General features: G+C 44.4%; 1 protein-coding gene across 2 annotated transcripts; it reads right to left on the bottom strand.

Annotated features, from left to right (window-relative positions):
* Positions 1–603: 603 nt before the first annotated feature.
* On the bottom strand, positions 604–8,359 carry LOC120689560. Of its 2 annotated transcripts, XM_039971860.1 has the most exons (12): positions 7,898–8,359; positions 7,727–7,819; positions 5,863–5,964; positions 4,797–4,889; positions 4,000–4,710; positions 3,446–3,913; positions 2,977–3,038; positions 2,808–2,895; positions 2,301–2,380; positions 1,903–2,193; positions 1,396–1,606; positions 604–1,261 (listed from the first exon to the last, which is right to left on the bottom strand). In XM_039971860.1, the coding sequence occupies exons 3-11, from the start codon at positions 5,875–5,877 to the stop codon at positions 1,570–1,572; spliced, it is 1,845 nt and encodes a 614-aa protein (XP_039827794.1). In that variant the 5' UTR covers positions 5,878–5,964; positions 7,727–7,819; positions 7,898–8,359; the 3' UTR covers positions 604–1,261; positions 1,396–1,569. The 2 variants fall into 2 exon arrangements, with proteins under 2 accessions (XP_039827794.1, XP_039827795.1); XM_039971861.1 differs by lacking the exons at positions 7,727–7,819; positions 7,898–8,359 and having other exon boundaries at positions 4,801–4,889; positions 5,863–5,921.
* Between the last annotated feature and the right edge of the window lie 9,537 nt (positions 8,360–17,896).

Here is a 17,896-nt window from a genome sequence, read left to right as displayed (position 1 = left end):
TTTCTTTGCCTCTTTTGATTTCCCCGATCCGTTCCCCTGATCTGTTCATTTCTTTCTTGGTCGCTCTCTTCCCCTTCATTTTTTTTATTTTTCAGTCTTTTTTTACAGGTACATAGCTGCCATTCGTTCTTCCTAAACCATCAATGAGGTCGTTCGCTTCAGTGCACCGAACCCTGAGGCTGCTTGGTCATGGTGATGTTGCGAATTCGAGTGAGAAAACTTTGAAAGTCCATTACTTGGGTGCAATTCCACCTAGCTAGGTGAACAAATTCCTCTTTTATTTTTTAGTAGGACCAAAAGTCTTTTGTTGCTACATGAAACTTCTGAATTATTAAGGCATCTCCTGACTGGTTCCATTATCATTATCACTTTAAAAAGAGATAGAACGAAGCAATTTCATCGAAATCAAACCAATTAGATAGCAATTCTTGACGAGTCATGAATTTAAATGTTGTGCAGAATTTATGAAATAACATTAGCAAATTATATATCTGATGGGTAGTTTCAAGTATCAACTCATTGCCTTTCTTGCTGACATGGCTGCCTTGGAACAAACAAAACGAAACCTCCTATTGCGATTAGGTCAAAGTGCCACAAATCTCATAATCCCAATAACTCCAGATATTTGTTTACTTAATGTTGCAATCAGTTAGATAATGCTAGCATGTAGGAGATGCCCATAAGATTTGCCCCTGTTTTGGGGGATAAATCTGTCTTGCATAGGGTGAAACAATGTCTTGAAAAGCTTATGAAACAATAAATTGGAAATCTACTAAGTTTTACAGGCAAATGCCTTTTTCGCGAAAAGGCAACGTATACGTTATCATCATATCGGTGTTTGTAAGACCAATGATTTGTGCATTTTCGACTGTTTATATTTGTGCAACCCCACTGAATCTCCAGTTTTCAATTAGGTGAAACCCTAAATAGTGTCTTTCATGGTCTGCAATTGTCCAGCTTCCTCCAGATGATATGCTACCAGCCCCCACAGATGAAACACTACCAGCTTCCTCCAGATAACCCATGCTCATGCTTTCGTTATATCCAGCTGACTTCAGAACATTTCCCTTCAGTTTATAATCATCAAGATTTATGCAATCCAAAGGTGCATACATCATGTGGATCTTATGATGTACCACTCGCCTATTTTAAAGACTTCACAGTGACAAAATTGTGGTCTTCTGAAGTCATGGGTCAAATTCTACCTCATGCAACCATGCATCTCTCCTGTGTCCATCTTTCTGCGTGCATCATTCCACACCTTGAAAGATAGACCAAAACATGTCCACAAGTCGACATGAGTAAGGACACAGGTCAAAAAGATTAATGTACAACACAAAGAAGGCAAGTGCCACAAAGTTATGGTGCTGCTTAATGGTTAATGAAAAATTGTACCTTAGCAATTTCTGAAATGCTCCATCTCCAAGTGCTAGATCAATTCATGGATGGGAAGATGCATTTACACTTCCCTTTTACCAAATATATAAATCGAACCAAATCAAGTCATCACTGAAGAACTATCTGATGATTACTAAAATTAGTAGGTCCTCACCGTATGTAACTCAAATTTCATCCCTGCTCACACAGCTGCTCAAACCTGGCCAGGCTGCAAATGAAAGATATATGTATCATTAATATGAGCAAAATCTAATTTGAACGACTCTTATGTCCTAGCAACTAATCATGGTGCAAGAAAATGTCTGGCAGGCAAGAATACAATAACTAGATTTAGGTCCTAATAAGAAATGGAAGGCTGAAAGTAATGATTCAATTATTAGGTTAGCAAATACCACTGCTTTTGCGTTAATGAGCCAAAAGGAATTGAAGGGGCAAAAGTAGCAGCAGAATAAGGTATCAAACGGCACAAACAGAAAAAATAAAAGCCATGGCCATATAACAAACCTTCTAAGGAGAGGCTTCGGATTGTAAGGGAACAAACCCTTCTTTTGCAGATCTTCCACTGTTCTCTTTAATGAATAAAGACATACTTTAGCATTGAGGAAAAGCTTCTGTGAATTCTTGCCTTCTTTATCACAACCAGAACCATTCTTATACTCTTTACTTGAGCTGGCTCCAGCATTATTTATATCCCTGGAGGTCCTCTGCCTTTTACAGTCAAGTTTTTCTATTTTTGTCAAGTAAACAGAATCATGTACAAAAGCATGCCAAGACTGCAAAACCAAGCATAGGCACCTGTGTTGTATATGTGTGTAAGATAGGTCAAAAGCCACAATTCATAAGACACTTTGTTCCATCTGAAATTCTGAACACAAGCAAAAAGATGCAAGATAGCTACCAACCTTAAGAGATATTGAGCACAATGCACACCAACATCTTTAGATATGAGGTAGTCAACTAGTACCATGTGATCATAGTGCAACTGCAGAATAATTTTAGTGAAGAAAAATTAACATTATGCTCAAATAGGCATTATGAAACAGGAGAGTAAATTTGAAAAACAAAATAAATGAAGAAAAATGTATCACAGGTTGAGCAAATTAATGAGTCCTAATGTACTGAATTTTGTTTGGTATGTCCCATAACAAATGTGAATCTTATCCAGGTCCTCTTGATCATGATTACAGCTCTAATTAATTAACTTCCTAGTTATCCTGTGGGCTACGGTACCATAACCCAAGAGGTAAATAAATACACAAGGATCATATCCCCTACCCAGGACTATTTTAGACCAATGGCCCACACTATTCCCTTGTACAATGAGATGAACAAGACCTGAATGTTAAGATGCTATCTTACAGAAATCATTGTACAAAACCAAAGCAATAGATGGATGTGGATCGACTCACCAGCAAAAGCAATAGATGGAAAAGATGAATTGGGTCAAAAATACTTGAGAACAGTTTTGCACCAATCAGTTCAGTAGTTTCCATGTCTCTGCGAGTTTGGACAAAAAAAGGTCACAACTTACAGAAGCATCTTCAGGAAAGCTGTAACAAACAATATTTTCCTACTTACATTTTCAGGAAAACGTGTGGAGCATCTAAAAGCTGTAAGAGAATACTGAATAGCATGTCATCCTGAAATATGAATGAACGTTAAACATATTACCAAGACTGTTCAGAATCATAAAGCCGGTGGTGGGCCTTCTTTAGAGTAGGGAATGAAGTAAGAACTTGCTAATTGATAAATTAGCCAAAAGAAGCAGATAACTGTCTTCGGCATTTTCTAACTCAGTTTGACAGATAGAGAGAATAGAGGAGATAGGTTGTGTTAGTTAGCAGCTAGCATTAAGGTTGATTGGGCATGATGTTTCGCTGAATGATAATGACTAGTGAAGACAAACTGAAGTAGAAATTTACAACTGATGCCAATCTAAACTATTCAAGAAAGATAACAAATTAAATGGCTCCAAAGTTAAGTTGTGTTTCCCTAGAACAATAATAAATTTTTTTAGCAATTCATTATTGGGGGCATAGATGCATACCTCCTCCATATACAATTCCAGAAAGGATAAGGCAAAATCTGTTGATGATTTTGAATCAAAACTCATGTCTAAGTAACACCTCTGAAACCAGTCTGAAATTTCTGATAAGCCAACACAACTGCAGTGATCACTGCAGCCTTGCACTTTGTGGCCCAAGAAACAATCATTCCTCTTGCATGAACATTTAACTGTGCCATCATTTCTGTTGTAAGACAAACATATGGAACAACTAAGGAACAAATAAATAGCTTGCCTTTGCAAGTGCCGGGTTGACTTATCCTGATTCTCAACTAAACCCACCATATTCAACAAAAAAGGAGATCCTTCTAAACAACTATCTAGTTTAGCAATATGTTGCGAGATAGGTTCATGAATAAGGTCATGAAAGTACTGCCGAAGTAATTTTAAACAACAAACAATATGTGAGCAATGTTGCTGCATGTAAGGCTTTAGCCGCATCATTACCATCTGCATTAAAAAGGAAAACAAGTGTTCATGAAGCCAGAGTAACAAGCAATAAGTGATGCAGAAGAGCTCTGAATGTCTGAACTTACCAGAAATTTGTGCTTTAAGTACTGATGAAGGCTTTCGGGGCCATCATGTTGCTCCTGTAAGGAAGCTACTATCTTGGGAATTATATCCACGAGTTTCACATACATATCTTGTCTATCTGTACCTTCCAGGTAACTTTGCTCAAGTAACGAACACAGTAGCTGGAGAAGACTGCCTGTCAGGATTCCGGACTGTGTTGAATCATTACAGAAGCCAAATCCGCTATCCTTGATACAGTTGGCAAGTTCTCCAGTATGTAATTGATGGAAAGTAACCCAAGGCATGTTCTGAATATGATGAACGGATAGACAAATGAAGTTATCTTTCAATTCACTGTCACTGTGTTTAAGGAACTTTAAGATAGCATGTAACACTTGAAAGAGACTGGGCATTATTTGCCCACTGATATTGAAACCACACTGGTCAAGTACTGTCATGAAGCTTGTGATGCTGGTGCTTGAACAAGTAACGTTGTGGCTGTTGGAGTCAGTTGTAGAAGATACAGCATTATGGGACTGTTTGCTTTGCGCCATGGAGAGCTTGCCTGGTCCAGGCAGCGCTCCCAGGTGTCCGATTTCAGACACCTGCAGCTCACGGCACTGTCTGGCTGGAGCTGCCTCAGCCAGGGTTGCATCCAAACACCTACGGACACATTTTGATGCTGCATGTATAGCTACCCAGACAAGCTCAATAAACTGAATCCAAATAGATTCCTAGGAATATGACAACAACCATGGAATAAGCAGGTGTCTAAACTGAGTGCACCAAAAGAAGAGAAGTGAAAATATGAGAAGCATACAAACTTAATTAGGGCACTGGATATGGAAACCAGGATATTGCCAGCTGAGTGTTTGGCATAGTCACTGCAGGTGCAGAAACCAAGGACACCAACCTGAAAAGGATGGCATAACATGAAAGTTTTAGTAACATACTAGCCATGCTAGTGCTCTACAATGTACAAGCAACTCACATAAGATAATACTAGCTAATGATTATAACTGAAATGGGTAGTGCAAAAGATTGATATAGTTCACCAAAGAAAACACTTTACCAGGGCAACACTATAGAAATGTAACTCTTAACACAGTGCCGCACAAGCTATCCATGCGGTGGCATGAAAAGCACTACAAAAAGACACTTGTGTAGAGGAAACATCATAGCATTTTTAATACTAGACTGCTACTTCAAGGAATAAATTAAGTGACAAAAACAAACCAAAGGGTATGAGATGTAAGAAAATAGTCTAATGCTGGCTCAGATTTGAATGTAATACTGAAGTAGTAAATGTAAATAAAGGTTAGATACAATGGAGACTATTTCTGAAAAACAATAGAACGTTATGCCCCTTGAATGAGGTACTAGAACACAAAGTCCTGCATATTGCTGAGCAGGTTAGCCAAGGGTGGTTGTCACTTTGCTTCCTTATTACTTTACTAGTATACATAATTACATATTAGCAGAAAGAAGCTGTTGCTCCCGGTGTTGATAGAGCCCTCTTGCTTGTGCATGAAGAAGCTGAACTTTGGATGCTCGCAGGTGCAAAAGGGTTAAGTGCAGCGGTCGCTGTCGCGCTGCCTGACTAGGAGTTTGGAGATAGCCTAGTTGGTCATGGTGGTATCTTAGTTTTTGGCGAGTTTGTAATCCTGTAACTCCCCAGTGGCTGGGGTAGTAGTGTGTGTCTTGGGTGCTTAGTGGTGTGTGTTGTACGGCTATTTTGGCCTTCTCCTTCTTAATGCAATGATATGCAGCTCTCCTGCATATTCGAGAAAATGAAAGAGAGAAAGGCCATATGATGGTCCTACGAACTAATATTTCATGAAAACAGGGTGCATAAAGGAAGGAAACAAGCATATGATTTTTTTTACCAGTATGGAGACCATATTTTCCAGGCAGCCAAATCCATCGTATGGCTGCTGCCCAGGTGGTAAACAGCAACTATGGCCTTCTCCAGGGCATGAAGCAATTTTCTAAATGAAAGCAAAAAAACATGAATATCTCATAAACATACAGCGTGCACAAAGACAACACTTAGTAGATGAACAAGAATTTATTTGCTTGTAGATGGATGTTTGTTGAATCAAGTTTTCCGGTCAGCAGCTACAAAGTACTGCAAAATTAGATTCACTCAATCATACTGCTTTAGAAATGGAATCTGTCCAGCGCCTCCAGCCCACGTGGACTGAGATTAAAAGGATATGGAAGCATCAAACATAAGATTAAGACGGAAATTGGATTGGACGTATTATTTGCTCCAAAGGGAATAATGGAACAAGAATTATGATTTCATCAAACCAAAGTCAATCATGGGTAACTGATCTCCGGTGAAACTGTTTTCCATTCTGTAAGCCTAAGCCATCATGCGCTGCTGTAGTGCTCACAATTCCAAACCAATGAATTTTGCAGATTGGTCAAAAACTTGTCGATTGTCAGATCCTAGAAGTTCCATGAGAACGTTACACAACAGAGTGAAATGGTTACAGTACCACTCGTGAAGCAGATACCCATGTTATCTAGTCGTCCGACTAATCGTGATTAGTCGCGATTAGTCGGGCTTATCGGTCCATGGACCTCGATAAGGGGCACCGATTAGGTTGGAGCGACTAGTTTTCTAGTCGTCCGATTAGTCGTCGTCTAATCGCGATTAGTCGCACCGATCAGCTTGAAAAACGATCAGACCACGAGCCGGTGGTGGGCTATTTTGCGTTGTGGGCTTGGGCCGGTGGTGGGCTGGAGAGGCGGCCCATTAGGTTTTAGGTATATAGAGTCAGACACAGCAGTTCCCAGCTCCAGACCACGACCGTCCGCCTGCTCCTCCAGACCACGAGCGTCGTCCGCCGCCGCCCGCCAAATCCGCGCCAAAATCGCGCTGCCCCGCCCAAAATTGCGCCGCCCCGTGGACCGCCGCCGCCTGCTGCACGTCCGCCGGCGCAGCTGCTGGCCTGCTGCTGCTACCGCGGCAAGACCTGGCGGCCGGCGACCCTCTTTTTTCCGCTTCCTAAGTTCCTGGCTCTGCCTCCGCCTCCGCCAGGCCTTGGGCGCCGGCGTTCTGCAAGGCTGCCACCAGCAGCAGCACCTGAAGATGACCTCCTCTTCCTCCGACGGTAAGTGGCATGCTTCTTCTCTGTGCTCTCCCCTCCCCTGCTTCACTATCTGCTCGTGCTTCTTCTCTATGCTCTCCCCTCCCCTGCTTTACTGTCTGCTCATACTCGAGCTCCGCTTCCCCTCTTGCTTGCTATTCTTCTAGCTTCTTTCTCTCCTCTGCTTAGTGTTATGTGTATGTGCAGATGTGGATCGACGCCACAGAGCTGTGGAAGTGTTCCCGCACATACACTTCCACCATCATTGTTGTCTTCATGCTTGCTTTTTATTAAGTAATATGTAGTACATATATCATATCGGTCCTGGGACACTAGGACGACTAGGCAGACGACTAGGACCGACTAGGCTCTCGACTAATCGGCCTGATCGACGACTAATCGCGACTAGTCGTCTGATCGGTCCCAAGGCGACTAGGTCCGACTAGACGATTTGAAAACATGGGCAGATAAAGTAATAGTTCAATAAATCATGGGCAGACGCAATTTAGAATTTTTTTTAAAAAGAAAGCAATTTAGAAATTTAACAATGTAAATTACACATCATACAACTACATCGGCCATGTAAAACTAACAGGAATCACAGAAGATTGACAATCGAACAAAAACACATCTATTGAATTCGAAGAAATACCTGATCGGATTCACACTATTGCTGCTGCTCCTCCTCCTCCTCCTCCTCCTCCTCCTCCTCCTGCTGGTTCCATCCTTGAATTGCCTTGTTTACCTGAAACGATGCCAGAATAAACCATCAGGCCGCGGCCCCGTGAAACTTAATTTAACACTACAGGACAGCTGGGGTTACCCTGGAGAGTGCAATGAGGAGGCACCGCTCGTCCTCCCGCATGAGGTGTCGTGGTGGCGATGGTTGCTTGCTTGCTTACGAGATGGGGGAGAAGGGAGGCGGCAACAAGGTCGCAGAGGCGGGCGAGCTGCTGCTTCTGCTTCTCCGGCGGTGGCATCTGCTGATTTTATTGGAATTGCGAAGGCCCTGTTTGTTTTCGCTTATCTGGAGCTCGCTTTTCTAAGAAGCAAAATTCTGTGATAAGCTAACTGTATGAAGAATCGACTGTCTAGATAAGCCGGGTGTATGGCAATCCTGATTATTTTGAGTCAATTATCTGATTTGAGTAGTAAAATGTCTGAAGTGTCCTGCTGATGATATCACATTTTTTACTGAATACGAGCAGAAGTCGATAATTCTTTATGTTTCTTTATTATATCTTGACTATATAATTGTATTACATTAATTATAATAGTGATGGCATCACGCAAACTCCGCCTATGCTGACTGGAAGACTCTCTCTCCTGAGTCGTCTCAACATAGCCGGTCCCAAGCCCGGGTAAAGGAGGAGGGTTGCGTTAGGTTTTGGCAAACCAGCATAAAAAATGCCACTCTAATGGATATGAAACCTACAAGAAACTCGTTGGGGCGTAACCCTCTTAGCGACGCGCTACATCGGAACCCGGGTGTGGTGATAAATGGGCAAGGGCCGGGTCGCCATCCCCCCAAGGGCGCGTCGTATCATGACCTGGGTACGATGATAAGTGAGCAAGGGTCGGGTCGTCACCTGAATGGCGCGCTACATCTACGCCCGGGTGTAGTGAAAAATGAGCAAGGGTCTTCGCACTTCCCTCGAAGGGTGCGAAGGGTAAGGAAGCTAGCCGAGCCAACTAGGTTTCGTATAGGTAGCTGGAACGTAGGGTCCCTAACGGGTAAGTTGCGAGAGCTAGTTGATGTAGCAATTAGGAGGCGTGTAAATATTCTATGCGTTCAAGAGACTAAATGGAAGGGCCAGAAGGCGAAGGAGGTTGAGGATACTGGCTTCAAGCTTTGGTACACGGGAGCAACTCCGGGTAGGAATGGTGTAGGCATCTTGATTGATAGGAGCCTTAAGGATAGAGTCGTAGAGGTTAGAAGGCAAGGCGACCGGATTATCCTAATCCGGTTGGTAGTTGGAGATTCGGTTTTGAATGTGATCAGTGCATATGCCCCTCAGGTAGGCCTTATTGAGAGCACCAAGATGCAGTTCTGGGAAGATCTAGATAGCATGGTTAGTACCGTGCCTACCAGCGAGAAACTCTTCATAGGAGGAGATCTCAATTGTCATGTGGGTGCGACTAATGTAGGGTTCGAGCGAGTGCACGGGAGTTTTGGGTATGGTAGCAGGAGTCAAGAGGGGGAGGATGTGTTGAACTTCGCGTTAGCCTACGACTTGTTGATAGCGAATACCGTGTTTAAGAAGAGGGAATCACATCTTGTGACGTTTCGTAGTGGACAACACTCGAGTCAGATCGACTTTATCCTTACTAGGAGGGAGGATAGACGTGATTGCTTAGATTGTAAGGTGATACCTGGGGAGTGTGTTGTCCCTCAACACAAGCTTGTGGTGGCGGACTTTCGTCTTCGGGTACGTGTCCACCGGGACAAATGTACCAAGATTGCGAGAACAAAGTGGTGGAAGCTTAGAGGGGAAGCGGCACAAGCGTTTAAGGAAAGGATGCTAGGTGAGGGGCCTTGGGAAGAAGGAGAAGACGCAGATGACATGTGGCTAAAGATGGCAACATGTGTTCGGAAGGTGGCCTCAGAGGTGTTTGGCGTGAGTAAGGGAGGCAAACAGGAGGGGAAAGACACCTGGTGGTGGAACGACGAGGTGCAAAGGGCTATTAAGGAGAAGAAGGAGTGTTTCAAGCGTCTCCATCTTGACAAGAGTGCAGCCAACATCGAGGGCTATAAATTAGCGAAGAGGGTTGCAAAGCGAGCTGTGAGTGTAGCAAAAGGTAAGGCGTATGATGACCTATATCAGCGGCTAGGCACGAAAGAAGGGGAAAAGGAAATTTATAGGATGGCTAGGATCCGCGAGCGGAAGACAAGGGACATCAACCAAATCAAATGCATTAAGGATGGGACAGATCGACTGCTAGTGCAGGATGATGAGATCATGGATAGATGGAGAGAGTACTTCGACAAGTTGTTTAATGGGGAGAGTGAGAGCCCTACCCTTGAGTTAGATGACTCTTTTGACGATACCAACAGACGTTTTGTGAGGAGAATTCAGGAGGTAGAGATCGGGGAGGCTTTGAAGAGGATGAAGAGAGGTAAAGCGTTGGGTCCTGATGGTATTCCCATTGAGGTGTGGAGATGCCTAGGAGATAGAGCAATAGTTTGGTTAACTAAGCTTTTTAATCTCATTTTTCGGTCAAACAAGATGCCGGAAGAATGGAGGAGAAGTATATTAGTACCTATCTTTAAAAACAAGGGCGATGTTCAAAGTTGTACTAACTACCGTGGGATTAAGCTGATGAGCCATACGATGAAGCTTTGGGAGAGGGTCATCGAGCATCGCCTAAGAAGAGGGACAAGTGTGACCCAAAACCAATTTGGGTTCATGCCTGGAAGGTCAACCATAGAGGCGATTTTCTTAATACGATAATTGATGGAGAGATATATGGAGCAGAAGAAGGACTTGCACATGGTCTTCATTGACCTTGAGAAGGTATATGACAAAGTACCGAGAAATGTCATGTGGTGGGCTTTGGAGAAGCACAAAGTCCCAACCAAGTATATTACCCTCATTAAGGATATGTACAAAGATGCGACGACGTTTGTCCGGACATGTGATGGCAACACCACTGACTTTCCTATTAACATAGGCCTACACCAGGAGTCAGCATTGAGCCCTTATTTATTTGCTTTAGTGATGGATGAGATCACAAGGGATATACAAGGTGAGATCCCTTGGTGTATGCTCTTTGCTGATGATGTGGTGTTAGTTGACGAGAGTAGGGCAGGGGTTAATAAGAAGTTAGAGCTGTGGAGACGCACGTTAGAGTCGAAAGGGTTCAGACTTAGTAGGACCAAGACCGAGTACATGATGTGTGATTTCAGCGCGACTAGGCATGAGGGGGGAGACGTTAGTCTAGATGGGCAAGTGGTGGTCCAGAAGGATACGTTTCGGTATTTAGGATCGGTGTTACAAAAGGATGGCGACATTGATGAAGATGTTAGGCATAGAATTTCAGCTGGCTGGTTGAAATGGCGGCAAGCTTCTGGCATCCTTTGTGACAAGAGGGTGCCACAAAAGCTAAAAGGCAAATTCTATAGGACAGCAATTCGTCCGGCGATATTATACGGTGCTGAATGTTGGCCTACAAAAAGACGACATGTGCAGCAACTGAGTGTAGCAGAAATGCGGATGTTGCGGTGGTTTTGCGGGCACACAAGGAGGGATAGAGTCCGGAACGAAGTTATTCGGGATAGGGTCGGGGTGGCACCAATTGAGGAGAAACTTACTCAGCATCGGCTGAGATGGTTTGGACATGTCCAACGAAGGCCTCCTGAGGCGCCGGTGCGTAATGGGATCCTTGAGCTAGTCGATAATGTAAAGAGAGGTAGAGGTAGACCTAAACTGACGTGGGATGAGTCGGTTAAGAGAGACCTTAAGGATTGGAACATCTCTAAAGAGATAGCTTTGGATAGGAGCGCTTGGAGACTAGCTATCAATGTGCATGAATTTTGAACTTATTTCTTTCGGGTTTCATCTCTAGCCTACCCCAACTTGCTTGGGAAAAAAGGCTATGTTGTTGTTGTTGTTGATGGCATCACGCAGTGCATCCATCCTGTCTGGAAGCACTCCCATCATCTATGTAGCAAAAGTGATTCCATTTATTCACAATCATGAGACCGAATTGACCTTTATATTCACATCCTTGAGACCGAATTGGTCTTTTGATTCACACCTCTGAGAGTAAACTGATTCCATATCAAGTATGGTTATCAGAGGAGAAAGTACAACTCTTATATGTTATCACAATTAGAGAATTGAAGTACACTACAAATCACGAGAGAAGCATCGGATCAGGAGACGGGTGTCAGTGGAGATGGCTTTACCCGGCGGCCCTGGCACAAGGACCTCCTACGCCTGTTCTGAGAAGGCGGCAGCCGAGCGTGACGAGGAGCTGGACACGTCTCGCAGCCGCTGCTCCCTCCCTGTGCAGCAGGCCCCTGCAGGTACGGGGATCAGGGACGGACGGGTCACCGCAGCTCCACGCCGGCGCGGCCGCTCTCCTCCGGCACGGGGGTCAGGGCGGGCCCCGATTGGCGCCGGGGCCGGCGCAGGGCGCCGCCGCTCCGGGAGGCCGGGCCTCCGCCGTGGCTCCCCCCGTCGGCGCAGGGAGAGGGCAGGGGTGGGGGTGGCGCAATTCCAGGGGCGGGGCGGCGCGAATCCGGAGGCGGGGCGACTCGCTGGAGCTTGAGAAGAGGCGGCGCAGGGAGGGTCCGCGGGGAGCACGTACGGCCGTACGGGTGGTAAAGAGTGGCACGTCTCCCAAAAAAATCTCGCATGTATGTACGAAGTAATGGATGAAGTCTATTTGTAAAAAAAATTTAGGGATGAGTATAACTTTTTCGCGACGAATCTAATGATGGTAATTAATTGATGATTGGATACAGTGATGGTACAGTAACTATCCTCTAATCGCACGGTCAAATGCCTCATTAGATTCTTCAAGATCACTGGCGCGGGGTTCTGGAGTTGGTTTTGTAAACTGTATTTATTTGACACCGTATTTAGCGGTCAAAATGTCACTATTCATAGTGATGAGGACTAGACCCGATCTTTCGAGAGGTAGAGGTAAATTCGATTGGTGGAGTGTGTGACGTTGGCGATCCGGCTTCTAATCAGCACGATTCGAAGTCAAGCAACTGTTATACCACTGCTTCGTTGGTTATCAACCAAGCACGACTTGATTGATCTCGCCGAGAAGGTTTTTTCTGCAAACGAATCGAAAAACACAAGCAAGAAGATGTAAACATGCAATCTGATATTGCAAATATGAATGAAGCGAGTCAAAGAGGGGGTTCGAGAACTCGATTCCAAAGGACTAATCGACACAGTGGAGGAGATCAAGAACGGGGGCCCTGGATCACTGTAAAAGGACTTGTCGCTACAGTTACAACGAATCAATCTATGTTTCTCGAAGGAAAACACAAGAACTAAACAAAGCCCAAATCGAACAGCGGTGGCTACTGAGTTTATTAAGCTAGGGGCAACCTAGGGTTGGGGCGACCAGGGGTGGGGCGCCCACAACTTGGGCTTAAGGCCCGACACAATACAAAGCCTGAAAAGGCCCAAAACAGGTGTCGCAGCATCTTTTCATGGTCACACAGAATGATCCACGAGGCTTCTGGAGCTGGGACCACAACCAAAAGAAGCGTCTCGTCGTCACGATTCCAACGCATCCAAGATCACCTCATTCCGACTCCGTATGAGAGAGATATCGCCGAAACCGTGCAGGAGTGTTGGCTGAATCCGAGATGAACGTGAAGACCGAGTTGGAGTCGACTTGTAACTTGGAGATGAGGCCGATTCGTGCATGTCCAGCGTGACGATGTCCTCATCACATAGCACGCTTAAATCCTAGCGCGAACCAAACGAGGCCTCTGTGTTAAGAAATTTGAGTTAGATGACTTTAAAAGAGACATATCTGGTGGAAATCGCAATTTTCGTGAAAATCCGTGCAAATCACGACAAAAAGTCATTTAAATTAAAAAAAATCACACATATAGATGATATGATGATACACAATCTTTTAAATATCTTGTCCAATTTGTTATTTGTATATATCACAAACGAAGTCGAGTTTGAAGATATTTTATAAGATTGTGTATCATCATATCATCTACATATGTGATTTTTTGTTGAATTTGGACGACTTTTTTGTTGTGGTTTGTACGAGTTTTCACGAAAGTTGTGGTTTATATAATTTTAACCTAATTCTAAAAATGTATAATAATGTATCATTATCTAAAAAGGGTGGTAAAGTGTGTTAGAAATTTGAGTTAGATAATTTAATTTAAATATTGATATACATCATTATCTAATTCTATATAATTTTATTCTATAAATGTATAATAATTAAATTGAATTATAAAGAGACCATTAGTGCCATAGCTTATTGCTATCTCCTCCGGGAGCACGGGAGAAAAGGAAAAGCGCATACAAAACTCGCCTTGAGAAATAGACTACGCACATGGTAGTCCCGCCTGTTCCAACGAGCGCTTATCAAGTGTTTCCAAGGAGCGCTCTAAAGCTCTCAAGATAAACTGATATTTGACAATTCTAATTATTTTAAATAGATTTTTAGATAGGGTGTTAAAATATCTGAAGTGCTCTAAAGATGATGATATTTTTTTAATACAAGCAAAAGTTAATAATTTTCATTTTTTTTGTGTACCTATACTACATAACTATATTATAATAATATCAAATACTCATTTCGTTCCAAAAAAAATATTTGTTTAGAAAATTTTAAACATACTACTAATAGTGAAAAATAATTATGTTATCCCTAATTAACTACTCCCTCCGTCCTGAAATATAGGAAAAATTGGATTTGTACCATTAAAAGATCTTAAAGTTAGATATATACCAGCGGACTCACATGTCATTGACTCATGTGAACCCCACATATTAGTGAGATAACGATGGTATATATCTAACTTTGTGATCTTTTAATGGTACATATCCAAATTTCCTCAATATAAGGCACTCCAACATTCATGGAGAGTCAAAGTTTTTCAAGTTTGACCAAATGTATACAATAAAGTAATAACATTTATTAAGGTCACAAATATGATAATTTTTACAATGATTGAAAAAAATAAGAGCCATCATTCTGATAGTGTCGGGTACCATGATTAGGGGCACCCTAACCAGGGGACTAAATCACCTTTAAAACGCAAAACATATGTTAGGCGATCGGGCCCGCGAAAGCCTACAGTCTCCCTGCGATCCAAAGGAAAGGAAAGGACTCAAAGAAGCCCAAGCTATGGCCCAAGATCACAATGCGGCCCATCCGAACCCCCTCGAACCCGCGGGGCAATCTCCGCCTCGCTCGAGGGCTCCCCGTCGAGACCCTCGACGGCACCCCGCGTCTCCGCCTCGCTCGAGGGTAGCGAGCCTACCCTCGAGCAAACGGATCGACTCCGCCCCGCTCGAGGCCACCCCTCGACGGAAAGGACAAAACGGCCATCCGTCCACCCGCCCGCCGTACGGAGGCATTAAACGCTAACCACTCCGCCGCAGCACCCGGATCAGACGGCGTCAGGCCACCACTCCGCACAGTGGCTGTGACCAGGGTCTTATCCACCAACTCCGGTCACTGCACCGCCATCCCTGGCGCTGTGGCACCACTGCGGGAACCTGCGACACAATGTGCGAACGTGCGCGGCACTGTTCCAACCACTGTGCTGCCAACTCCTTGTACTTCCCTCGTACTTTCCTCGCCGAAGGCCCGCCGGGCATGACCCTCGGGCACGGTCCGGACCTTGACCAGATCAAGACCCCCGCTTGTAGGACCCTCGGAACACCGCCACGTCAAGCGCAGGGTACGGTACCCTCTACAGCGACCACCATTCCGCCCGCTGGAGCTGCCAGGACGCCGGCGCGATCTCTGCAAGGCCAAGGACGACACCCAGGATGACTGCACGCCTGGCGCCTCACTCTCCAGTGCGGCACAGTGTACTTTCTACAGTATTCTGCCACTGCACGCCCCCGATTCGGGGAAGACGACGACTTCTCCCTCCCTCCTGTACATGTACACCGCCCCTCCTTGTGTCTATAAATGGGGGAGGCGGTCTCTGTCTTCTCCATCTGGGCTGTTCTCCACATTTAGTACAACTCACAAGAGCACACACGCTCTTCTGAGCCCCGATATTGGCACTCGCCTCAATCAACTTCTCCTCTAGCAGAGACTTGGGAGCTTCTCTCCCTCTCTCGCCTCGTTTGTACCCCCTACTACAGGCACCCCCAGTGCAAGATAGTACAGTGCACTCGCACACCATCCAGGAAGAGAGATCACGCATCACTTCACTAGTTGGTGCCGGACCACCGGGTCAGGACACCGACAGATAGAATTGTATGGTGGTCAAAGTAGAAAGTACCTAGACTAAAGTACTTGGTGGCACAAAAAATGTGGAACCAAGTACCAAAAAGTGGGATCGAATACTAATTTAATCTAATTTTTGTCAGTACCTTACATTGATCAACGGCCAGAAAAATTTGAAGGCAAAAGTACCTGAAAATACCAATTGGTACTTTACAATTATTGTAACAAAGCTCCACAAATATACCAAAAGATAGACCAGCAATGGGTACAAATGTGCCCAGCTCTGTCACCCACTATTTGGTTAGAAATAGAATGATCAGTTCATAATGCTCCATCAATAATAACCACATAATCTGATAATTACAAATTGCAAACATATTTCTAGGAATACTGGCCAAGTGGATCAGTCACAAAAAAAAATGCTTTTATGCATCTACTTTGTTCGGTACTCCCTCTGTTCTAAACTATAATTTGTTTAACTTTTTTAATTTTAAATTTGATCACTCATCTTATTCAAAAAATTATAAAAATATAGTCAAATTTAAGTTATTCTTGAATAATTTTTATTAATAAAACAAACCACACCAAAAGAAGTGACGTTTTGTATAACTCTTTGAATAAAACGAGTGATTAAATTTAAAATTAAAAAAAGTTAAATAAATTATAATTTGGAATGAAAGGAATATGTGTCTGGGACCAAAAAAGTTAAATAAACTAGATAGGTAGGCGCGCTACGCTGCGCCGTTCAAGTTGTTTTGTACATAGCTGATACATATGAAATCTAAGTCGCAAACATAACTGTTACATAATATGAATGATGATTTAATTATACTTTGCGAGTTTAATAATTAGATATGTTTTTTGGGTGGATTCGAACTGAATATTACGTGGGTACCACCTGAATAGCACGCAGAACCCACGTGGGTCTTGTATAAATAGTACATGTAGGAATTTTTTTACGTTAGTAGGTATAGTTGATGGATTAGCTTACACTAATTATTGATTTTGGTAGAAAAAAATAAAATTAGAAATGAATGAATTATTCGATTATATTTTGTGAGTTTATGAAGTGAAAACAAAATTCAATAAATAGTAGAGTTACCACGTGTACATTGTATACAAAATTATTTTATTATTTTCATATACAAAAAATAGTTAAATATATTTTATGCGCGGGCCCCAATTAAATAGTATGTTGGTCCCATGTGGGGCTCACATACTGTTCATGTGGGGTCCATGTGGGTCCCATGTAAACAGTACATGGGTCCCACATAAACAGTATGTGGTCCCCACGTGGGCCCTACATGAACAGTGCACCTGCCCCACGTGTGAACAGTGCACCGGCCCCACGTGGGGCCACGACTCATGAGCTTGCGCCGATTCGTGGCGCGTTAGTAGAGTATACTAGGTGAAGAACGCGCTCCGCCGCGTAGGAAGAAAACTGAAAAGGGAAAAAAATTGAGGGAAAAAAGGAAAATTGAGAGAGAAAAAAAGGAAACACGGCACCGCACGGCGGTGGACGCCACCGGGTGTTCCTGCCGCCCGCGCCTCATCCTCCTCACCGCCGTCCAGATCCGCCAGCGGTCGAATCTCGCGCATGTATGCCGAGATCCGCCAGGGCAGAGGTCGGCTGCGACCGGGATGGAGCGGGAGGGGGAAGGGGGCGAGAACCTCGGCGGACGACGGTGCCGGAGGGCGGAGCAGACCAGATCCGCCACTGGCATGCCGCCGGTCGGAGGGGCGGCGACGGCGGGAGTCGAGAGGTGGGCAGCCTGGAAGGGGGCGGCGGCCAAGGACGGCGACCGACGGCGGGGGTCGAGAGGTGGGCAGCCCAAGAGGGGGCGGCGGCCAAGGACGGCGACCGACGACGGGGGAGGAGGGCGAGGGGCAGAGGGCGGCGGCGCCGGCGGGGCGG

The sequence above is a fragment of the Panicum virgatum genome, chromosome 9N (genome assembly GCF_016808335.1).
Source record: "Panicum virgatum strain AP13 chromosome 9N, P.virgatum_v5, whole genome shotgun sequence".
Classification (NCBI taxonomy): Eukaryota; Viridiplantae; Streptophyta; class Magnoliopsida; order Poales; family Poaceae; genus Panicum; species Panicum virgatum.
Note: the sequence above shows the minus strand (reverse complement) of the source record. Positions and strands in the feature narration are given on the sequence as shown.

Excerpts from the sequence above, each read along its gene's own strand:
- LOC120689560 (XM_039971860.1), bottom strand. Across the intron at positions 3,914-3,999 it reads ACTTAAAGCACAAATTTCTG|ATGGTAATGATGCGGCTAAA; the intron begins GTAAGTTCAGAC and ends TTTTTAATGCAG. Across the intron at positions 1,607-1,902 it reads CCGAAGCCTCTCCTTAGAAG|CCTGGCCAGGTTTGAGCAGC; the intron begins GTTTGTTATATG and ends TTTCATTTGCAG.